The sequence below is a fragment of the Pseudonaja textilis genome, chromosome 1 (assembly GCF_049901715.1).
Source record: "Pseudonaja textilis isolate UNSWEBS1 chromosome 1, rPseTex1.2, whole genome shotgun sequence".
In the NCBI taxonomy this organism is placed as follows: Eukaryota; Metazoa; Chordata; class Lepidosauria; order Squamata; family Elapidae; genus Pseudonaja; species Pseudonaja textilis.
In genome coordinates, this window is record NC_141990.1 from 289,116,542 (window position 1) to 289,141,448 (window position 24,907).

At 36.6% G+C, this 24,907-nt stretch overlaps 2 protein-coding genes across 10 annotated transcripts in view; one reads left to right on the forward strand and one right to left on the reverse strand.

Moving 5' to 3' along the window:
• CEP128 (centrosomal protein 128) overlaps window positions 1-20,419 on the reverse strand; it is a 182,382-nt gene extending 161,963 nt beyond the window's left edge. For 3 of the 9 annotated variants that reach the window (XM_087922081.1, XM_087922079.1, XM_087922074.1), the window contains exons 1-8: window positions 20,244-20,411; window positions 15,092-15,235; window positions 13,202-13,288; window positions 12,949-13,072; window positions 12,529-12,647; window positions 10,469-10,560; window positions 8,998-9,070; window positions 2,090-2,206 (exon numbers count right to left, since the gene is read on the reverse strand). In XM_087922081.1, the coding sequence (XP_087778207.1) occupies window positions 2,090-2,206; window positions 8,998-9,070; window positions 10,469-10,560; window positions 12,529-12,647; window positions 12,949-13,072; window positions 13,202-13,288; window positions 15,092-15,229 (750 nt within the window). In that variant the 5' untranslated portion in view covers window positions 15,230-15,235; window positions 20,244-20,411. Of the gene's footprint in view, window positions 1-2,089; window positions 2,207-8,997; window positions 9,071-10,468; window positions 10,561-12,528; window positions 12,648-12,948; window positions 13,073-13,201; window positions 13,289-15,091; window positions 15,236-19,942 lie in introns of all 9 variants that reach the window. The other 6 variants (XM_087922080.1, XM_026712646.2, XM_087922078.1 and 3 more) reach the window with 5 other exon arrangements.
• A 2,243-nt stretch (window positions 20,420-22,662) lies between these two features.
• TSHR (thyroid stimulating hormone receptor) overlaps window positions 22,663-24,907 on the forward strand; it is a 47,056-nt gene continuing 44,811 nt past the window's right edge. Inside the window, exon 1 of the mRNA XM_087922073.1 lies at window positions 22,663-22,853. The gene's annotated coding sequence lies outside the window, so the exon portion shown is untranslated. The remainder of the gene's footprint in view (window positions 22,854-24,907) is intronic.

Sequence of the window (24,907 nt, forward strand, 5' to 3'; positions counted from 1 at the left end):
ACCAGTTACAGCCATGTTCTGGTCAGTGCAATATTATTGTACTGCACTCCTTATATCACCATTGTTCTGTTTTGCTGCCTGGGTCCCTTAATGTTGAGAAAATTTATAAATTGCATAAAATCTGCTTACAGGTACAATTTAAGGTCCTGGTTATCATCTTTGAAGTCCTATGTGGCCTAAGGCCAGGCTATTGAAAGCTGCCCATTACATTCACCTGGCCCACCAGGATGAGAAGGCAAGGTATGTTGTGGATCCCATTTGATAGAGAAGTACATCAAGTGTGGCCACAAAAAAGGATCTTCTCTGTGATAATGCCTTCTCTATGCAACATCATTCCCCACATGTACAATCGGCCAGCACCTTGCGACTTTTCCAATAGGCCCTGAAAATATGACTGTGTCAGTGGGACTGGGGACCACAAATGAAGATGGAATCAAATAAAACAAACAAACAAACAATGCAAGATAATGTCCAAATGCAATCTACAGTATTACCAAATACAGTATCACCATGTATAATCTGAAAATAGAATTCTTTATAGAATAGAATTCTTTTTATTGGCCAAGTGTGGTTAGACTCACAAGGAATTTGTCTTGGTACAAATGCTTTCAGTATACATAAAATAAAAGATACATTCATCAAGAGTCAAAAATCATAAGGTATATTTCATATGCATTTCAAATAGATCTTCTCAATCAAGGCAAAAAGCATAGCAACATGTTCCCACTATAGTAAAAGGGAAAGTTTGTATGAAAAACATTAACAAAATATTCACTACCAAGCATATGTATTTTTTTTAAAAAATAACAAGGTATAACACCTTGTAAAAATGCACATTTGGGTTTGCAGGGTATAGTATGGTATTAAATTATACATCAACTTCCCGAATCCAAAATAAGCAGAACCCCAAAAGCAATGGAAAGAAATTGCTAGACATCGTGAGAGTATTCACTGCAGAACTTAACCACTTTCATTTCCTCTTTGCTCTAATCAATCACAATCTTTTACAATCATTCAAGGTAATTTAAAAAATGAAGGAGAATATCAGGAAAAAAAATCTCTGACCCAATAAGAGCACATGAAGTTGAAAAGCTATTACTTGTACTAAACTTAACGTGTGTGGTAGCTTCCCCCCTCCCTTCTTCTTTTTAATGCGACCTCTAGTGAGAAAGCCACTTTTTTTTTTTTTCAAAACTGAAAGCATCAATCTAAATTAATATCTAGTGACTTATACTTCTCTATATAATCTGCAATTGCTTTTCAGAAAAATGCACCCAGGTCACTACATTTAGTAAAGCAACCAAATATGATATTAAACTTTTCATAGGCTCTGTGAGACACCAGAGTAAAATCAATTGAAAATGACTGCCACTAATTGCCCAGACGTTTAAATTAATTCCAAAATTATAAGCTATATATTTAAAAACCCTGGCTTCTCAAGTACAGGGGTGGAGCAAATTAACTACCTCTCCCCTATGCACTTTATGCATTCTTTTCAAAGAAAAGGTGGGAAAGGCTTTCATTTTCTGTTCCAAAGCAAATAATAGCTCAGTTTGCCTTCACAGCTCAGACTCTTGTTCTCTTGGGTGCATTTTCATTCAAACACAGCTGATTATACGGCACCAGGAAACTGGCTACCCATTACATTACATTTACCTCTTCAAAAGAAAAATATGTGCTACTGGCTGTTAATAATACCTTCAATAGTTTAAATCTTAAATGTACCTGAAATTGTTTTAAGACAGCATCCTTTCAACTATTGTACAATGGGAACCAATATTCCCTGCTTCTAGCATGAGAAATCTTTTTATGTGTGTAGAAGCAGAGTTACTAGATCTGGACTTGAAATTGCACTAGATAGCAGTGGAGAGATTTTCTCTATTGCTATGCTGTCAACCAGCAGTTATTTAAATTTTGCTGTTTAAATCTGGGAGCCACACTTCATCACTGTCTTCTTAGTTTGCAGGACTTCTATCATGGAGGAGGGGAGGGGGCAAAGGAAGTCATCCCTTTAATTAACTCAGGCTAGATTGCTCACATGAAGCACTTTTAAACAGTTTTAAACATATACCAAGGCCTTTATGCTTACTTCCTGCAGGTGTGCAGACATGTGTCCCAGTTGGTCTTGGCGTTTTTCTACCAATTGCCTTTCTGAACGGATTTCTCGTTCAATCTCTTGAAGTCTTCTCTCTACCCGCTCTGATACCTATATTAGTATGCAGATTTCAGAGAAGAAACTTTTGTCACCATGTTAAAAAAGCAAACATAAATGCTCCAAATTCATAACAAAGAAAAAGGAAAGTAAGTACCAAGATCCAATTGCATATTTGATTTATTCCAAACACTAACAGTGTTATAAGATGCGCTTATTGTACTAATGTGAACCGGATAGTACCCTGAACAAAACGGAATCAATATGGTCATATCTGGTTGGAATCTGTTTATTAATGGAAGATTCTCTTGCATTTTTTTTTTCACCAGCAGAACAGGGAAATAGACATTATTCCCTTTGCCCTGGTTTTGATCTGACCTCACAACTGGTCAACTAACCTTCAGCACAAAATGAGAAACAGCATGGAAAGACTTCAGATATAAGGAAATTGCTGCAAATCGTTTTATTTTGAGTTGTGCTGATAGAATCCTCTACTGGATCATAGGAACCTCCTTTCCTTAAATAAGACCATTAGTTCAGCTAGTTTTGGTACCAGATAGAAGAAGATCTTAAAATTATGAAACAAGATTTGTCCATTTCTATCTAGAAATGCAGGAGTTTGAATCTGCAATGTTCTATAAGCAATGAATATGCTATACTACTGTGATTTAGCCCATTTTAAAAGCTAAATTTATCAAAAAGATCCATAAACCACTCGTAATACATATTTATATGAGACAGCTTTTATACTAACTAAATGTCCATCAGTGGAAGAATGCAATTTAGGTACAACCTGCAATCTTACAATTAAGCTGCAGCTACTCAAGCAATAAGTTTTACTAAGAAAATATCTCTTGTGCCAATTAACTTTTCTCCCTATCACCATTTGCATTAATAATACAGTGGACATGGAAACTAAGAATAGATGGATTTGACTATTCTAATTGTTTATACCAAGTTCTGCATTTGTTTACTTGATGATCTAAGACTCTGAAAATAATTTAAGCCAGAAGAAATCTTAGAAAACAAACCAAGCATAATATTTCTGTTTACTGGTAGAGTTTCATATCCTGCCTAGTACTTTGTCATTCCCCTTATAGTAACATCAAAACAAATTACTGTATGTAAAATAAAATGAATCCAGATATGTAATTTTGCACTTCAGTCTTTTTTTTAATCTCCACTGTTTTCCCCCTGGAAAATTACATCTGTATCCTCTGATGTTAAGGCATTGATGAGATCCTGATCTGCCTAAATTCAGCACATTTATTGCAACCATTTGCTTCCACACTATATCCTAAGATATAGAGACTGGGTATTATTTTCATTTGCATTGCAACAGTATGGATTATGGAATATGAAAATGCAATAATCATCAATCAAAACACGGTTGCGCCAGGTCCAGTAAAGGAGATTCCCATGCTAAAGCTAGGTTAAGCAGCTACTTCAGACACAAGGCTGAATCTCTATTCCAACATTCACATCTGGATTCTGTTAAATTAGCGGGAAGAGCATTTTGATATTGGCAGGAATGTACATCTCCTCCCAGGGCTGCTAGCTGTGTAAATGTAGAATTAGATCAGGGCAGTAATGTGAAAAAAATGTATTTCCATATATCAATGCCAGCATATTTCCATATATCAGTGCCATTTTTTTTAATTGTTATTAAAACTTTCCTAAATGACAAATGAAGAACTGAATTAAAATAATGTCTAACTTTCAAATAATAAAATATGACTGAATGAATTAGGAATTTTATTTCAATTGCAATTCCTTGCTTCAATTTTTTAACTTTGTAAGATAGAGGAAGCATTAGTGTTTGATAGGAGCTGGATTTTTTCCCCTTTATTTATTTGCAGACACTACCCTCTAGTGGCAAGTAGCATTTACTTAGCATGTCTTTAAACTTTCATTTGCACAAGTGTTTTTCAAAGCTAGAAATGACACACCGCTGCCTAGTCTACCCTGTTTCCCACATAAATTCATTCACAAATGAAAGTAACTTTTTGTACTGTGACACTCCTAGTTTTTAAACCTATTTTTATATATGTTCTGCTGTTAGTTGATTTGAGTAAAAAAAAATTATTACAAAAGATGCAAGATTTTCTTTTTGGGGAGAAAAGACATTTAAAAAATATCAATGTAATGAAGACTTAGTTTTCAAACTTTGAGGGAGGGAATAGTTCACCAGTTCTTTAAAAAGGAAGTAGGCTGCTCTCCCCTTAAGAAATCATCACTGGATCTCAGAAAATTGAACTATTTTTGTCTAGTCTTCACTTTTCCATTTTAAAGTAGGTTATTGAGAAGATAATTGACATCTAGCTCCAGAAGGCCCTGGAGTTAATGGCTTATCTGGACCCTTTTCACTCATGCTTTGGACTTGTTAAATCACTGCAATGGTCACATTTATAGACAATATCTTTCAGATCTAGAATGTGGGGAACAGTTATTTTGGCCTCTATGACTCTTAGCATCCTTCAGTGTCATGGATCATGGATACTTCTGGACCATGTTAAGAGAGGAGGAACACTATTACATTTATTCTCCTCCTTTTTCCAGGGCTGCTTTCAGTTGGTGATGGTGGAGAGAAAAATCTAGCCCAGTGATGGCTAACCTTTGGGGGGCTCCCATGCCAATAACTGCATGCGCCCTTGTGTACTCACGCTCACGTGCCATCATTCAGAAGGCAATGCCCCATGCCCCTGCACAGGCACACATGACCTGCGTAGCCCACACTTCATGCTTTTGCGCACGCACACATTACTTCCGGCATGCATCGCGTGCTTCTTTGCATGCGTGCATGTCTCCCACAAGCCGGCGCACCGCCACATTGCCACACCACCACTCATGTGTGCCAGATACCCAACAATCAGCAGGTGGGCGGGTGGCACATGCGCAAGTGCAGTAGAACTTTTCTGGACGAGGGTTCACGTGCTGGCATTAATGGCTCTGCATGCCACTTCAAGCACGCATGCCATAGGTTCGCCACCAGGGATTTAGCCTTTGATTCCTATTTTTCAAGGTGTCTCAGAGATTTATTCTCTTCTATTCAACATCTACATGATGCTGAGGAGGTCATTCATTTGCAGAAGCCAAGGTATCATCAGTACAGTGATGATACCTTATTTATATCTCCACCCTGTAATAACCAAGTAATGCTATTAAGGGACTTTCTAACGTCTAAAGGCTGGGGGGATTTGAATGCAAAAGAACATACTATAGCTCAACCTTGGTAAAACCAAACTGCTGTGACTTTTGAGGCACCTTGGTGCTGGAGTTGTTGTTTTTTATCTCTGAATAGAGTTGCACTTTCCCTGGCATACAATTTAGATTGTCCTCTTGGTCTCAAGCTCCTGATCCAAGCCTAGAGGGCCTTTGCAGAAATCTATTTTGTGTGCCAATTGCACTAGTTTCTCAATTGAGAGGCCTTGCTCATGAACACACTGTAGTCGCCTCCCAATTACAGTAATGCATTGAGGCTGCCTTTGAAGAGCATCTAAAGGCTGCAACTGATCTAGAATGCATAGGGAATTTGGAATATGCCTTAATATGCTTCTGTAGCAGGGGTTTCAAACTCACGTTGTCACAGCAGCGCCACATGATGTATCAGGACTTTTTTTCCCTTTGCTAAACCGGGTGTGGGCGTGGTCAGCGTGCAACGCATCCGGCCCACGGGCTGGGAGTTTGGCAGCCCTGTTCTATAGCATCAGTGTTCTATGAATTCCACAGGCTTCCAGTTGGTTTCCAGGTGCAATTCAAAACTTTATGTAGCACAGACCAAGTTATTTGCAGGTCTGCTTGTTTCAATAGTTTCTGTTCACCGTACCAGATCTAACATGATAGGTATGCTCTAGTTCCCTTCCAAAAAGTAATATTATCTAACAGAACCTAGAAGGCATGCCTTCTCTGTTGCAAAACCTGCCCTCTACAACAGTATCTCTCATCCCCTCCCCTAAAGATTCAGATGATCATTACCCTGTTATAACTTTTCCTTAAAAATTGGAGTCTGGATGTTAGACGAACTCAGTTGGTTTGTTTGTTGTTTATCGGTCTGCTATTGATTTGCAAGTGGGAATGGGTTGTTTAAATCTTAAGCATATCATATTATTTGTTAGAATCATTCAAACTATTTTGGGTTGTTACTTGTGAAAGGTTTTAATTTGCTGTTAGTCTCTCACAGGCTCATTCGCAAGATAGCAGCCAGATAAATTGTTAAAATAAATTAAACTAAGTTATTCATGAAGAAGATGTTAAACTCTGTCTGCCATCCTGTCATAGATATAAACTGTATTTACAGTTGACAACCTGAGAATGGAAAAAAGGTGAGATTTTTTTTAAAAAGGGTTTTTTTTTGTTTTCACATAAGTAGTATTCCTAATGAGAGGAGAGAGGAAACTGAAATGGATTAAGAAGCTGGCAGGAAAAGAGTTGTTGGACTTAGAGGAGGAGGAGGAAGAAGAGATAAAATGACTAGCAACCAAAATTTTAATTATACAGTTGCAGACACCTGACAAAATATTAGTTCCTCAGTAATTTAAATCATCGAAGACAGGTTAGCAGAGATGTTACTACATAGGGAGCACCAAACCGAGCGGTATCAATCTACCAAGCATAAATGCCCAAAGATAGAAAAGGGGATCCTAAGGTCCATTAAAATTGTCAAAGACTGACAGCCACATTCTAACTAAGCTCTTTGTTAAACCTATGGTGAATGTAACTGCACACTTAAGAATACTTAAAGAACCCGAACAGAAATGTAACACTGCAAGAAAAGAGTCGATAGTAATAGTAACTGATTACTATTAATTGCTAGTACTTTACTAGCAATTACTAATAATTGCTAGTAATTGCTAGTAAAGCAATCTGGCCTTTCTTCTGAAATCAGCAAGAAGAGAGAGGGATTAGTTTGTATGCTTTAGCTGAATGACACTTGCATAATTAGTCTTGCAGGGATGAAAAAGAAACTAGTCCCTTTTCTTTTTTGAAATTACAAACAACAGGGAAAAAATGAAGATGGTTCTTGTATGTGCACAATGCTCTTCAACTGCTGTAAGAACAAAAAACAATTGCTGATGATTGATGATGGGTCCACAGGATTCCAGCCATAAAAAAACTATGGTAGCATTAGAGTCAGTTTTCCCTCGCCACAAGTAATGTCCATTAACAGAATCTAACAGCTTTACTCTAAGGGCTACAACTACAATATCTTGATCTATTTGCTGTACTTGGGAATATTTAGACTCATTTGACTAAATCCCCAACTCAGAAAAAGAAACTGACATAGTTCTATAGTACACTAGGAAAAAAACATAAATGGCTATGGATGAAAATTTAATTGTTATGAAGGGACAACTTGTGCTGAACTTCACATAGTACAAAAAACTTTTAAAAAATCTATTTATTACTAAAATTCCTGTTTCTGTGACCTGTAACTGGGCAAAAGTGTGCTTCATAGGGCAATAATTTTTGAACCAAAGTACGTCAAATGGACTTACAGAAATCTGGGCCCCATGATTCGTGTGGAATTGAAAGTTGGCAAATTTTACGAACTGTTTATGACATAAGAATTATCATAAAATATGTTATGACATAACACAAAATGCCATAACATATTTCCTGTGTTGATTTTTGACTGTGCTACACAGTTCAACATGGGTTATTTTCCAGGCAGATACATCTGAATCTGTCCCAGCTTTTTTTCTGAAGTTAGAAGTTCAGTCACTGTTGAAAGCATTAAGGAATCTAGTGAGGAAATATGAAAGGATGACCCAACAAATCAAAGGTTGTCTAGTTATTTTTAAATGTGTGTATTATTTTTACATGGCTACAGACTAGCATAAATGTTGAAATGGTGGGAAGATTCAAAACCAGAATGAGAAAGGAAAGGTATGGTCTTATGAAATGAAGCCTCTTTCCAATAGAACTGATTCCTGGGCTTGATACAGAGGTAAACAAGATTATATACAAATTATTATTAATCGTATATTGTAATAATAAATGTTTAATCTATTTCATTACTATACAAGAACACCAGATGAGAAATTAGACAATGATAACTGCAATGAAAAATAAATCTAATTCTACTTTTTAAAATATCTCTCTACCAATTTCCATAACAAAGCAACTGAAGTACCATGGTCATAAAAGTCATTTGTTCCCAGTCTCATTGGGATTTCACAGGTAATTTGATCCACAGACCTGAGTCTCATACTCCCCTCTCTTCCCCTATCATACTGATTCACAAAAGTAAAGAATCCTGTTACAATTTTACAGTACGTTGCCAGATGGAACCCAGATTCAAAACAGGGTTGGTTTCTATTCTGAAATATTCTCATCTGCTTAATTTCATACATGAATCTGATGGACACCTGTAATATAAATCTTCTGAAAATAGAAGACATTTAAAGATTTAAATATATGTGTTTATATGAGGCTTGACTCCTCCTCAAATATTTATTTATCATGAAATAAAAGGAGTGAAATATAAGCATACTTACAAAATATATAAAAATAGCTCCCAAATTTAATTCAGATAAAATTCAAGAAATTCTAAATAACAAGTAGAAAAGGACATATACCGTTATGTTTTTTATATAGAAAAGCTACAATCATATTAAATTCTTCCTAAAGTCTAAGAGGTTTCAGCTCAGACACAGGCTGGAATTTTTTTCTAGCACTCCATATTTATTTTTATTTATTTATATATATCTAGAGAGATGATAGAAAGATGATAGAGAGATATATAGATACATATATACAAACACACACACACACAAATTTATAAATAAATCCAAATCCAAAACCTATTTAAGAAATAATGATTGTTGATTTTTCAATACCCTTACCGTTTCCTGTCTTTGCGATTCATCAAGTCTGCCAGATATATCTTCTAATCGTTTTTTCATATCTGCATCACTTCTTAGAGTAAAACAAAGAAAAGCACATACTTCTTGAAAGTATACCATGCACTACATTAAGCAAATTATTTTCTATCTTTATCACAAAAGTACACTAGCATCTAATTTTCAAAATAAGTTATTGTTTTAGAACAAGACTTGTTTTGTTTTGTGTTTTCTCTCCTCTAATGAGAAGGAACCCCAATAAATGGGAATATACCAAATAATTGAAGTTTATAGCATAAATAGATGAAGTAGTAGTCAGATGGCTTAATTCTGTTCTAACTACTTAGAAACTGCTGTTTCAGAATGAAATGGCCCGCTTGTTGGCAGGTATTAATCACTATTAGTATATTAGTGATTAGTGAGCCTTGGTGGTGCAGTGGTTAGAGTGCTGTACTGCAGGTCACTTCTGTTGATTATCTGCTGCCTACAATTTGGCAGTTCAAATCCCACCTGATTCAAGGTTGACTCAGCCTTCCATCCTTCCGAGATGGGTAAAATGAGGACCCAGATTGTTGGGGGCAATATGCTGACTCTGTAAAACTGCTTAGAGAAGGCTGTAAAGCACTATAAAGTGGTATATAAGTCTAAGTGCTACTGATATTGCTGTATTACACTTGTATAATGGGTCCTGTATTAGTTTCTAATAGGTTTGGGTACAATTCAAACTCCTGGTTTTAACTTATAAATTCTTTATGGTTTGGGTGCCTTTTTCAAAGTCCACTTGGGAGAAACTGCTAGTTGTGTCCCATTTTCATGAGCTAAGGGAACTAAGGCCAAAAAATGGTATTTTAACTTATGGCACCAGTACTGAATATCTTCCCCTAAAAAAGACTAGTTTTTTTTGTGATTGATTTCTATAATTTGTTTACAGACTCTATTCAAGATAGCTGATGATTATTAAAGCTCTAAACAATTTGGGATCAGAGTAGAGCAAGCAACATCTCCTATATGTATCTATCCAGGCACTATTCTTCCCCAAGCTGCCAAGTGAAGTTTTGGAATAATTTTATAAAGGACAGGGTCCAATGAGGGACAGGGTTTTCCAGCTGTATAATTGCAATTTTAAAAAATGCCTTCCCAAGGAAGGTAACTTTGCAGACACTTAGTATTATTTACGTATCTGGCTATGTTATTTCTCTTCAGCAAGGCGTTTTTGTATGCTTTATTTTAATAAATGTCCACATTATATCAAAAATTGGCTTTGATATATGTTATTTTATTGCTTTTATTGGATTTTTAAATATTTTTATAACTTTGATAATGTGCCAGAAAACTTCTGTTATTAGGCAGATGTAGTAAAAATAACACATAAGGTAATGCAGGAAATGACTGCACCATCTAATATAAAATATTTGTCCCTAGTGTTAAACATTCAAGTTTCTTCACCAACCAAAGTCATTATTTAATGTCATACCGATTTCTTCTTGTAAGTTCTCTGGTGAGATCTTCTCCTAAGCGAATTTGTTCACTGCTGAGATCTCTAAGTGACTGGTGTAAAGAATGCAACTGCAGTATGAACACATACAGAATATAATTAGCTGTTTTGAACATATTTTTCTATCATTTAGTATAGATATATTGTATATTTTTCAGTACGCTTTTCAAAACACTGAAAGCTACAAAACAGCTACAATAACAATAATTAGAAAGAAGGACCTAATTATTAGATTTTTGCATCTTTGTATATTAAGATCTATTCAAATTAGACCAAAAGACCCAGGTCAATCCTATGTAACTAGTTCAGGGCAAAATTTATTGAAATATTTTAGTATTTAGTTTTCTTTCATAATTACTTAATATTCTACAGATTTTTTACACTCAAATGTTTCCTTTACACTAAAAAATGCATTACTTTTTTTCAAAATGTTATTATTTTTCCAATTACTGGCACTACCTTTTAAATATCTGCTAGCTGAGATTTAAGCCAGTAAACATTGTTCACCCAAGACTGTCTTAAAACACTCTTCTTAAACTATGTTTTATTATATTGTTGATGTTTACTGTTCTAAATTTCTCTCACCTCTCTTCAACTATCTTGCTATGCTATTTTTAGATTGATAAGTCTCTTTCCATATTAGCATTGAGCAGTGACTGTTTTAAAATTTTTAAAATACACTAGCTATTTTAGAGCCCATTTTATGAAAAGCCATTACCAAAATCTATTTTTGCTCTCTAACAAAAGAAACTGCAAATAGTAACAGCAGTAAATATTACTCAAAATAGTAGTTCAAGTAATCCTTAGATTACAGCAGTTTTATATACAATTTATACAATTATTCCTATATAATACATAATAAATATATTGGATTGCACTGATAAAATGTAGTATCACATTTAAAACCTTTAAAAAAATACTCTTAAATGTGGTTTGCTTAGCTATTATCTAAACATTTCACCACTTGCATGCTGAAAAACTACATTTAAGCAATTAGGTTTAATAAGCTTAGGACATATCACTAAAATTAAAAATATACTGGATATGAATGTTATTGGGAATGCGTAGCATTACACAAAATAGAAAAACCATTTTAATGGTTCATCTTTGAGAAGAAGATGGTACATTTTTAGAACACAGTAATATTAGCAGCACACTAGAAAATTCCACGTAAGCTTTGAAAGTACTAATTGGCATAAACTGTTTTATTTTGAAATGCAAGAAAAGAAAATTGCTTTAGTGCAATTTAAGTTTGTTTTCTTTTCTTTGTGATTGTGATTAGTAACATGGAGCAATTGTCCTAAAAAGATATACAAAGTCCCACTAGCCCAGGAAGAAAAAAACAAATAGGAGTCATCTACAATATACAGTTCAAACATTCTAGTTAACATATAGGAGAGACAGAAGATTAACGGAGTTCAACTATAAACATCAACTAACAATCAGTTGGGGGGTGGAATCCTTCAATTCACAGCAAATGGATAGACTCAGCCACAGTTTCAACTCAATTAATATTTAGAACAAGCCAAATCCAAAATTCTAGGGAATTCCAGAAAGCCTGGCACTTAGACAAATCAGCCATCAACAGACACATTCAGATAAATATTTTTATACACACCACTGACATGAGATAATAAAAAACTAGAAATGAAGCGAAACAACTAAAGCACATCCCTTTCAGCAAGCACATTCAGATAAGCAAGAATTAACATCAAATAAACATCATGCAGAAGGCAATCCTCCAATCAAAGAACCACCAAAGAGGAAGCCACACCCCCACAAAACTGGCAGGGCAAGCTACTATATGTCAATTCCCCATGCTCACTCACACTGATGATGTTACCTAGTTGGGTATGAGGCATCTGTAAGCAAACAACCAAGAACTTCACAGATATACAGTAATTCTCAAAGTCTACATCAACGACTTAATGCTGAATTATAGACTTCATTATAATTGGCAATAAAGTAAAAAGGACTTGGAAGAAGTGGTTACAGGGGAAAAACCCTGAGCCTATGTGCTTTTAAGAATACCTACTCACCTGGTCCAATTTACCTCGCTGATCAACAAATCGAACAGCAGATCTAGATCGTCGCTGCCTGGTACCTAGTGCTGTACTGTAATCTTTGAGAGGAGAGGTAGGCTTGACATGATGAGCTTCTTCACAGAAAGAAAGATAGGAAAATCAACACAAATTTCCCCTGAAATATAATCCATAAATGAAGGGCTGTCTATTCTTCTATGAATCTGCCAAGATACCAGTATTAATCTGTTCAAACCTTATATTTTCCACCATACTTACAGGTATACATTATTCACACATAGTTACTACAAAGCAAAATTAATCAATAAAGTTTGCTATATTCCTAAAACTATAAATGTACTGTATATTCAATAGTTCAATAGGACGCCCACAGGTTAAGTGAGTATATGATTACAGCATGAGGTTCATTAAACATACCTGGGGTTCCACCATCCAGGTCACTCGCATACAAGCTTGAAAGAGATGCGCTTCTTACTCCAGAATTTTTCAATAAACGTTGATTCTTCAGTTGGTCCAGGGACTCTTCCAAAGTTTCTTTAAGCTACATGAAAATGGCAACTTGTTAGATAGAAGACAATTTTCCTTCAAAATGCACTAAAGAATAGAACAGAAATAGGAATGTTATACTTGTACAGATTCTAATTATTAAATTTGATCCATAGCTGCTTACATTTGCAATGGTTTCTGCCTGCTCATTGTTATACTCTCGATATTGGCCCAACATCTGATCCACATGTCTTAAATTCCAGTTTGCATCCTTTAAATATGAGAAGAAAATATAATTAAACTATAATCCAGCCTATAAATACTGAATGTGAAATGAGGGTTGAGCGAGGGAGGTCAATATTCAAAACAAGTAGTTTGTGTGCTTTTCTAACCAAATATGTATCCTTAGAGTCACAACCAGTTTAATCCCCATTGATATTTATGTTGTACTTATTTATTTATTCAACTTTCTTACAATTATTAATATGTTGCCTCCTTTTAGGGTTCTAAGGAGATCCACATCAATATATTTGTCAAAAGTGTATTAAATTTGTACTTGCTCTAACCTAATGTTTCTTGACTTTGGCAGCTTTATGATGTGTGGAGCAGTTCCCAGAATTCCTCAGTCAGCAGTGGTTAGGGAATTCTGGGAGTTGAAGCCCATACATAAAGTTGTCACTATTGAGAAATGCTGCTCTAATCAATTAACCTCATAGTCTGCCTAAAGTTATAACCATGTTGAATATGTGGCAGTATTCAGAAACCTGCATATCTTACTGTTTTCTTGATTGTAGGTAATTTAGGAATATTAAAACTTAGTGAACCAAAAAGACTACAGGAAGTGAACTTGTATGGAGTTAAACCACTGACCTGTGTATCAGTAGAAACTATCTAGAAAAAACTACAGTAGAACCTCAGTTTTTCAGGAGGCAACTGGACTTTCTGGGGGTTTTTTGAAGACATTTTGCTTCTCATTCAAGAAGCTTCTTCAGCTTCTGAAGAAGCTTCTTGGATGACAAGCAAAAAAAGCATCTTCAAAGAAAAACCAGAAACTCCAGTTGCCTCTTGAAAAAGCACCTTTGACCTGGGTGACTGAGATTCTCCATAGACATAAACCTGTCTCAAATTTTCTCAGGTTTATCAATGACTGAACCTGGAATCTTTTGCATGTAAAGTGCATGCGCTATGACTATGTTTTTAGTCAAGCACAAAAACTGATGACCCCTCAGCATTTTGTTCCCTATTATGATCTACTTTCTTTCTTTCTTTAGTTAAAAACAGATGCTTAACTATATCTAAATATGGAGGGATATAAAGCACATAATCAATCAGACTTCCCAATTTATATTCAAATTGTATTTTTTTAAAAAAACAAAATGTGGGTTTTAGTATATTATGAATCATCTTGCCCATTTTTATAAAAAGGTTATGTAGGTATTTACAGTTTAAATCAATAAATAATTCTCGCTTGGCAGCTGTCCTGTTTAATGACTGTTCAAAGTTGTGATGACACTGAACAAGTCATTTTATGAGTGGTCCTCACCCTTATAACCATTGCAGCATCCCACGGTCACATGATTCAGATGTGGGCATTTTGCAACCAGAAGGCTTTTCAACCATCATAGTGTCCCACAGTCATGGGATTGCCATTTGTAGTGCACCCCTTCCTTAAGAGACTCAGCCATCCTTGAGAACAAGTGTTTTGTCTCTAACTTAGCCTTTTTTGAGAAGAACATTGAAACAGTACCTAGATTAAATCCAAACAAAATGGAGTGTCTTAATACTCATCAAGATGTTCTGTTCCAGACTAGTCTTTTAACCGGATGCCACTGCTTTTGAAAAAGCAGGTTTAAGATTTGATGTTCTTCCTATATTTATAGCCACTGCTTTATGAACAGATAGAGGCTAAAGTATGGGAACTACTACTAAACAAACTACTAAGAATCAGACTAAATAAACAAACTTCTTCCAGGTTCAGTGTTACAAATCAAGAAAATTATTTGACCATAGAGAATTAGAACCCTTCCTTGTAATTCTACAAAATTGTTCTTTAAAGTGGACCATTCATAGCAACCTGTAAAGTGTTTGCTAAAGTGTGAATCTTCTCTGCAACATCTTCAGTTCCATGATTTCGGATTCTGGTTGCTCTTATAGGACCCCTTCTTCCAATTCTACGACGAATGTTATCAGAGTCGCTGGATGAATCTGCCATTGGACTCTTAAGGGTGGAAAAGATTCACATTAGTAAATTTCATTACATTTTATCAATTGCAGTATCATATCACCAAGAAACAAACTCAGAAAGCATGTTGACCTTGCTTGGTTCTCACATACATACATACAATGATACTGTGCATATTGTGCAATGATACTGTGCATCCAATTAGAGACTGGACTGGCATCTGTCAGAAATGGTGTAGAGTCTCCTGCTTGGGTGGGTGGGAGGTTGGACTAGATGACCTACAAGGTCCCTTCCAACTCTGTTAATCCGTTGGCTCCATTCTCCTCACTTTGAGAACACTTGAAAAAGATTTTGAAAGACAGGTAGATTCAGCACACAGTATGTATAGATCTATTGTTTATGCACAGCCTAGACTTTGCCATTTCCTTAATATATCACAATCTTATTAATCTGTGTTTCCATTAATAATGATGACAAAACCTACCCAAAATGTGTAAAGTACTAAAAAAGCATAGATAACACACTATATTGAACAAGGTTAATTTGAGGCATGCCTCAGTGTTGAAAGATGGTGATCAGTCACAAGGTTCAACACTATAAATTCTGTACACAATCCAGAATGAGAAGTCAAAGTTGTTTTGTCTTGTTTTTGAAAGAGCAAGGATTTATGAGAAATTGAATTTTTCGTCTTTTTATGACCTGGTAGGCCCGTGATGGCGAACTTATGGCACACGTGCTGAAGTGGCACAAAGAGACACCTCTCTGGTACGCCAGCCGTCACCTGTTTCTCTTTTGGGTTCTGGTGTGTGCCTGCACACCTGCCAGCTGATCTTTGTGTGCGCAGGAGCACTGGAAACTGGAAGATCAGCTCCCCGGCACACATGAGCTTCTGGTTTCCAGTGTGCACATGCATGCCAAGCCAGCTGATCTTCACACGCACATGCATGCCAGAAATTGAAAGCTCAGCTTCCCGACATACACATGCACACCAGGGAGCTGCTCTTCCGGTTTCCGGTCGTCCCCCAATGCACGTACGCACATGCTTCTGTTTTGGCACTCAGTGCCGAAAAGGTTCGCCAACACTGCTATAGGCCCTTAATTCAAAATAAGTCAGGGAGACTGGAGGGAGCTGAGCATTTACTGACCGGAAGCCCTTCCTGACATTACTATTGAGTTCACAGTAGATTTTTTTTTTCTTTGTGACCTAAGAAAGAAACATCTGTTGCTACAGTACCTAGGATTGAACTATCAACCTTTCAAGTGGGAGGCAAGTGTCTTCACCACTAGACCACTATGCCACTCAACAAGCTTAAATGAGTATTTACACTGAAATAGCTGAATTTTAACCACTGTTCTTCATGGTGTTCACAGGTTTGTAGAACAATCATCTTCAAAGCTCTATACTGTAGCAAGATTATAGAAGATACTATAGGAAAACCTATACTATAGATTGCCAAGCTTCTTGAGGTCACATGATCACCATTTGCAACTTCCATGTCACTTCTCCAATATGCAAACAAGAAGCTAGCAGGGAACATCACAAGTTGCTGAGGTAATTCTCCCGCACACGTATACCCTCTCCCAACTCCTTTGCAGCCACAGCAGTCACTTGCACAGCCCTGCAATCCTCAACTCCATCAACCAATCAAGAAATGACAACACAGCCAACCTCCCCACCAGTATATATAGGGAGACAGCAGCTCCGATCACGCTTTGCTTGCACAAGCACGAAGCCGAAAGCACCAGCCTGAAGATGGTGAGTGAGACCTCATCAAAACGTTGCCAAGATACTCTCAATCTTCCTTGGAAAAAGACCCGAACACACCAAGACCTGCCGATATATATATATATATATATACACACAGTATACATACAACAAAATTCACATAACACCCAGAGACCACACCCAACACGTATACACACACAAATACCCACCTCACCCGCCAAAAATTCCCTGCCTCCTAAAAACACACAAGCATCCACACAACAGACCAATACTGTCCAACAGCTCATTGATGGTGGTCCTTAAATTCATTGTTAAGTGCAATTATAGCTCTGGGATTAAAAACTGTTCACAAAACGTGTGGTCTGAGTTTTTATTGTTCTGTATCTTCTGCCAGAAGGTAACAGTTAGTAATGTGTTACTAACTTAAGAACTACAATGATTCACTTGACAAGTGTGGCAAGAAATGTTGTAAAATGAGGTAAAATTCACTTAACTGTCTCAATTAGGAACATAAATTTTGGGTTCAATCATGATTGTTAAGTCGAGAACTACCTATATTCTTGTTGCCTGCTCTTGTGTGTTTGGGGTGGGAATGTTTGAAAGAAATATCATAGTAACCAATCGTTTCCAGATTGTTATCATTATGACTCTCAAGTTTTCAAAGATGTCACGATACTTCCTTTTATAGCAGTTCTGAAGAATCTAACATATGTAAACTGTGCGTGATTATCCAGACATGTAATATAATTATGCACATACATTAAAAGTTTGTATTAATATTATTATGGTATAGCAAATAGCAATTTGTCCTAAGTACCTGATAATCACTATAGCAAACCCTAGCCATGACAGGAGATTTCTAAAAGCTACTATTTTTAGTACAACTCCAAAAACAAAACCTTCATTCAGAACCCACATTACTAAACAGCAAAAGGAAGTCTCATTACTTCACTGCCAGGATCAGTATTAAAAGAAAAAGAAAAGTTGGCTGAATTGATCCCATTCATCCAGAAATAAGGCAACCCAGTTAAGAGTGTTTACAGTATCTTTTTTTCTGAAACAGAATTGGACTGATTCTGCTATTTGCCACATTATTCTACAGTTTACATTAGTTTATAGATTCACAGAGATTGAAGAGATCATTCTGGCCACTCAACTCAACTACTTCTCCATATAGAAATCCAAATTAAAGCATCTCTGAAAAATGGTTGTCGTCTTTCTACTTGAATATCCAGTAAAGGATAGTTTAGCAACTCTCTCACCAATCAATTGAAAGCCAGAATGGTTTTTCTGTTAATAAAATATTGCAATCAGAAATTTGCCTTCCTCTTTCTTAAATCTATTATCCATCGTCCTATCTCTGAGATGACAGAGAACAATTCTTAGCCTTCTTTTATGTGACAGCCTTTCCAATACTGCTTAAAAACTGTTCTTATACCCACTCAGTTCTCAGAAGCTCACTGATATAGTTTTTGAAACACATTATCTTTTCCACATATGCCATGAACTGCAAAAACTGAAATATAATAAGTTGCATATAAAATCAGGTCTACAATAGCAATTATTTTTAAAATGCACCGTTGTATGTATGTAAAACATCAATTTTTAAAACACTTTACTATTCCTTAAAAATGCAGATTTCACTTATCCGTATAGCGAAAGAATAATAGAAACATTGACAAGTTTTCTTCCTTCCCTATTCTAGTTTCTACTAAAAATTGTGTGTGTGTGTTGTGTGTATTATGCTATCTCTAGTTTGCAGATTGTACTAAACTAAGTAGAAACCTTTAACCTGTTCAGACAAAATTGATCTGTAAGTCAAGCTTTAATAATGTAACCAGTGACATTTGTTATCATGTATTTCTACCATAATATTGTAGCAATTCAATTATGATCTACCTTAGAGCAGACCTAGACAGGGGATCCCAAAAAAGGCCAAAATTCTAGGGCATGCACCTAGTTCATACAGGACTACTCACTTGAAACAGGGACATCCTCAAAATTGATTCATTTGAATGGAGAACAGTAATCTCTACCTTTGATAAAGTAGTAAAACAAATTAATGAAAAGGCTAGTTTAAAAAAACCATTGCAAATCTTCAAGGTGAAGAAGCTCAAAGTAAGCTGTCAATGAACTTAACAATCCTCCAGAACACAACTTACCTCCCTAAGCACATAATGTCACAATTGGAAATAAAATATAGACAGGATAGTAGGGGAAAAAGCCACACCCTAGCAGACTATCAGCAAAAAGACACTTAGGAAAGTACAACTTCTCCAAACTTCATATAACAGGAAAAGGGAAGTTGAGTCAAGCTAAGAACTTAGGGGAACATTTACATGTGCTGAGCACATATAATTAATTAAACAGAATACAACCATTGAAAAAGTAGGTTGAAAGGGAGCAAGGTCTCAACAATATCACCACTTTAACATATATCCATTTACAGCCTCACATAACCACGCGGATGGAATATACAACTGAAAGCAGACACATTTAAGAACTGTCACAAATAGCTAACACATAATCGCATCATATGAGTAGTCTTAAATAAAATGAATGAGAGCAAGTTCTTCCAAATCAGGCAGGTTTTTTTTTAAAAAAAATGGTTTATAAACCATAGTTATTCCAAAAATACATACAGCATGAAGTTCATATGCACAAACATAAACTGAAGACACTTTTCATTTTCATTTCGCTTGAAATCCTTCCTATGTTATGTTGCCTTGATCAAGGTACACTAAATGCGTTTACTCTAAATGCCCCTCAATCTGCGCACTCCATTTTACTCAATGGCTCTTCCTCCTAATCCAGCAGATATACTGTACAGAATTGCAGCCTTCCCCAGTGTTAAGGTTGCTGAAATCAACAGAGTTTATTACGAGTCCTCCTGGTCATAGACCTCATAGAATAACAGAGTTGGAAGGGATCTTGGAGGTCATCTAGTCCAACCCACCTCTTGAGCTATTCCAGATAAGAATGATAAGAAAGAAGAGGCTGGGTAAAACACGAATCACCTTTACTTTCGATGCACATACTCGGGCTGCATGACTGCTATCCGTTTAAAGCGTTGCAAAGTTTCTTTTGTCCGGATACTATAATGACGCTTTCCCGGCCGAATTTCAGTCACCCGAAACTCGGGTTCCGCCACTATAAGACCACGATCGATCGAGATCGCACGATCAAAGGCAATGGCTCTCTCCACCCCACGCGCGGATGCACCCACTTCCGATTCTCTCATTCAACCCTCGCTGTCATAACATCCACACGCTTATTTCCACACTGGGCCCCGGACACTTCTCTAATCCCGGGACTAACCCGCGCCTTCTCACATGAGGATAGTTGTCAGGAAAGAAGCATGACTCCAGGACGCCTCCGGCTCCAACTGTCCAACACCCGCCCCGCTGCCGCTATGGCAACTTGAACTAGCCGCCCTGCCACCGAGAGAGAGCGGCCTCGCAAGGCGCCAGTGCCCCTCGGGCGCCTAGCATCCTAGGAATCGTAGTTCGAATGTCCCGAGGCACCAATTGTTTCGAGTCGACAGGAAACTACAGCTACCAGAATGCTCCGCGACGAGCCGTCTAAGGAACAGTCAGAAGCGCCGTTCCTCGCTGCCGAAGAACCAGCTCAGCAAGCAGTAGTAGGGAGAGTCGGGTTGCGCCTGTTTCTTAAAGGCGTAGGGCTTCATTTTAGCTCTGAGCGGTTTTGGTCAGTCACATTCCTTACAATTATGTTGGATTACAACGAGCTGTCCCAAAAGCTGAAAAGGGGAGACCGGGGTTTTATCTCAGCCTGTTTGTAACGCATTGGGTAGGAGAAGACTGAAGTACACAGCGACATCAAAAATAGGGCCGAAAGACAAATAAATCTACCGTGGACCTCACCCCATTCCTAAGAGGTCTGTAAAGGGGGCGTGCATAAGCGCACTAACGTCGTACTGTGTTTATCTGTATTTACTCCCTTGTTCTTGTTTATGTGCATACATATACTTGTTATCTTGCACATGTTTGACAAACAAATAAAGAAAATAAAGAAATAGATGCTGTTTTTGCTTTAAAACTTTATCTGGGAAATGGGTGGGATGGGTGATGGACAATGTCAGTTACTCTTATACTTTTCTAACAATTGCTGGCTTTTCAGTAAGAAAACGAAGGAAACTTAGAATCTTACAAGCAGACAGTTTAAGAAATGAAGTCAACTAGTCTGGAAATTTGGGAATCCAAATTCCTAAAACATCCCAAACAATTGGCCCACCAGCCTTTGCTTAAATACACCCAGTGAAAAGCAGAACACCATGTCTTATATCATTGTTGAAGTGGACATAATTGGAAGGATGTTGTAACTATAACACAGGTACATAAACTTCTATTTACCAAACCACTAACCCTCTAACCCTATATGGCTGTGAGACCAGGACAGATGAAATAAATGGCCATAACTGAATGGTGTATGAAACTCATCAGAGCAAAAAAGGAACAAAAGCCCCTTTTCTCCCCCTAACATTCAGAGGAAATGTGCCATCCTGTAAGTAGAATCCACTGGCCTGCCCGACTGCTTCAATCTCTTTCCATTGTTGTTGTTTTTTCCCCAATTCTCTGTTGATTTCTCCGAACCTGTTTAACTTCTCTAAATTCTTCTAATTAGACTAGACTAACCCAGACTAGAGCCCGGTATTGCCAATGGGCTGTGACCAATGCAAAATAAAGGAAAACAGTTATTTCCCACAATTTGAAAAAAAGTTACAATTTAACATTTTCTCCCAAGTAACAGCTAATGATTTTTTTCCAATAGCCTACTGTATTCTTACATAGTGTAAATTTAAAAAAAAAAATTAAATCCATTGGCATTCAGTACTTCAATTTTTAAAAAAAACAACTGCCTAAATCTCCAATGAGCATCCATGGCAGTTGAAGGACCTCTCCCCTGGTCCTTCCTCCAGGGCCTTAACCACATTACAGCCACAGAGTTTTGTCTAAAACTTTTGTGGATTACTGTATGCTACGTGTAAAGAAACATATCCAGGCATCATTGCTGTAAGTTAAATTGTAATTTAGATGGATGGGGAGAGTACTATGAGAGCATAGGTAGAATATCTCTGCTATTTATGGGAGGTTGGTACTGGGGCAGTGTCAGGTAGCTTACAAGGATCACAGCCACATACAATTCAGAGAACATGGCAATGGCAGTGTGTGCCCTACCATTTGGACTCACTACATTAACTAATTGAACTGCATACAATTTCTGGGCTTCTGAGAAACAGACTGACTACCTGGACTGGGTCTGCACAAGTTCATACGGTTGGCTTGTTTATGGCTCTGGAGATTGAACTAGACTTCATCTTAAGATAACTAATCATGCAGATTCAGCCTATGTAGTTAGATTACAGTTAATGGGTTGGGAGAGCCCAGAAACTGGGCCAGTTGGATAAATCACTGTAAACATGTCATGCAAATACTTCCAGTGAATCACTAACTAAATTTAATGGAGGTCTTGGGTGAACGCAGGCCTATCTTTTTTTCTAATGTTATTAGCCGCCTTCAGCACTAAGAATAATTTTTTAAAAAGGAATATAAATAGGTGGTTTGGACAACAATTAATTTTGAGCTAAAGCGAAACGATAAGCAGATCTAATAAACACGCGACTTCACGTATTTCTTGGCGGAAAACCTCCGACTCGATGCTTATCTGGCCTGTCGCCACTAGATGGCGACCGACCGCCAGCCTTGAAAATGCTGCTGACACTGATGTTGCTACGGAATGCCGAGCGGAGTTGCTTTTTCTACCTGCCGCTCAGGCAAGTTGCGACCCCTTGCTATCTCCTCACTTGCTGGCCAGGTGTTTCAGAAGGCGCTGGACGGGAGAAGAGGACGTGAAAGGACTTCACCCCCACCCCCAACAGCTATCAACTTCACTGAGCTGCGAGTTACGGTGAGGATCAATAAACAGTTGCAGTGGATATCTGTGCTGCTCTGTTCACGATGGTGTTTCTCAGCTTTGACAACTTTAATTTGTGTGGAGCCACTGTACTTTCTGGGAGTTGAAGTCCACATATATCAAATGTTCACTGACCTAAAGGGATGGAGAAGCTCCTGCCCCTTAAAGTAAAGCTCCGGAAGACTGGCAAGGGAGAGTTTCCATATGAAGAATTGCAGGAACCTTAAGAGATCCTGGTATAGTTGGAGCCCAGAGGACCCAAAAAGCAGCAGGTGGAAATTCAGCCGTGCAAATGTCTTCACAATTTCATCTCCCCGTGGTCGGGAAGTTTCACCAGATAACCATCCAACAGTTAAGCAAGCACGAACGCTGCTTGCAAGTCTTAAGAAAGAGAAAGAAAAAATCATATTCTTTGCTGTGATGTATCCAGCTGAACATATAAGAAAATACTTTCTTATAGAAATAGAAATTTCAGAATTTCTAGCCAAAATAGGACAGATAGCATAATACATTGGGGAGGAATGTTGAGATTCTCAATTGTGTTAGGAAAAAAGAGTTTTTACCCCTGATTATTGCTAACATTATATATGCATTACTAATTTTTGGCGGCAAGCCTATGTTTAAATCTTATTGTTCAATATAATTTGATTTAAATGAAATTGCTTCATATCATATCCTTATTTATCCTTATTTTGTTTTAAATTTAAGATAGTGTTTCTAATTTAAAATGTTCACCTTTTATCTCTTTTTACTGATGACAAATATGGTTGTCCTTACAAGTAATGAATAAATTAAAAACATTGGGAAATTTTAAAAAACTGTTTTCTCCTCCCTTTTTTTTAGATTGTTCTAGATACAAAAGGCATATAAAAATTGTTTCCATATGTTGAAGTTTCATAATCTAGTATTAGTTCAAAAATGATAAAAGCCAATATTCTATTTATCACAAAGTGTATTCTTTATTTTTGAAAATGTCCACTATAAATGAATTGGAAAGTCTACTTGGGGTTTATATCTTCTATAGAATGAGCTATAATTTATGTTCATTATTCATTGGAAATCCCACATCTCTCCTCTCTTACTATTCATTCCTATATTTATTGTTATTCATTATTCAGTTTTTATATAGAAATTTTCATATAGAAAATTGATCACTGACTTTCTTTCCAGAAATATTTCTGGTTTTCAGAAGTACTTAGGCTACTGTTAAGGTCACTCAATAATTTATTTCTTTGACTTGGAAATCAAATTTTAAATTGTTTATAATTATTTATATATTTTGGAAATTTATGCTTTATTTTAAACAACAATTTATGCTTTATTTTCAACATCTTTGAATATAGATTTTTGCTATATTCTAATGTTGCTAACAATATTGTTAAAGGTTTTATCTGCATATATTCAAACCAACTTAAATCCCTGTTTTACCTTTCACCAACTATTCATCCATATATCATATCATGTTTCCTCAAAATGGTAGAATTCATGCAATTTTCAAGTGTTCAAAATTTCTCAGATTATCAAATACTGAAAGCCTTGAATTTGAAAATAAAAATGTTTGCTTCAGTTTTGAAAAACATTTGAAAACAAATTTTTGTATTGCAAATAATTTATCAATTAGCTTTCTTCCTCGAAAGCAAATAATTTAATCCACAATCCCAAGTATTCTTTATGTAGTTTCTAGCTGTTTGATATGGCAAGTTTTCCATGGCTGGTGTCATAATATAATCTAAAATCAATACAGCTATGGACAATGTAACACTGTCATTCTGACGTCTCTTTTTTATTCTTGAAAAAACAAGTCTTTTGGATCAGATTTGTGGGAGATGTGCCAAAAGAGACACACTGCTTAAAAAAAGAAAATGTTCAAGTCATAGTTAGGCAGTATGAGTGTTTTTTAATACAACATACAGAAGCCTTGTTCAGCATTCTAGAAGGCCTTTAGTTGGTTTAAGGAATATGCTTCCCAGAAACCAGTGTAATAGAAACTTACTGTAGTATTTTGGGTAGCCCAGATCTTACTCTGAAATGTTTGGGCATATTTATTA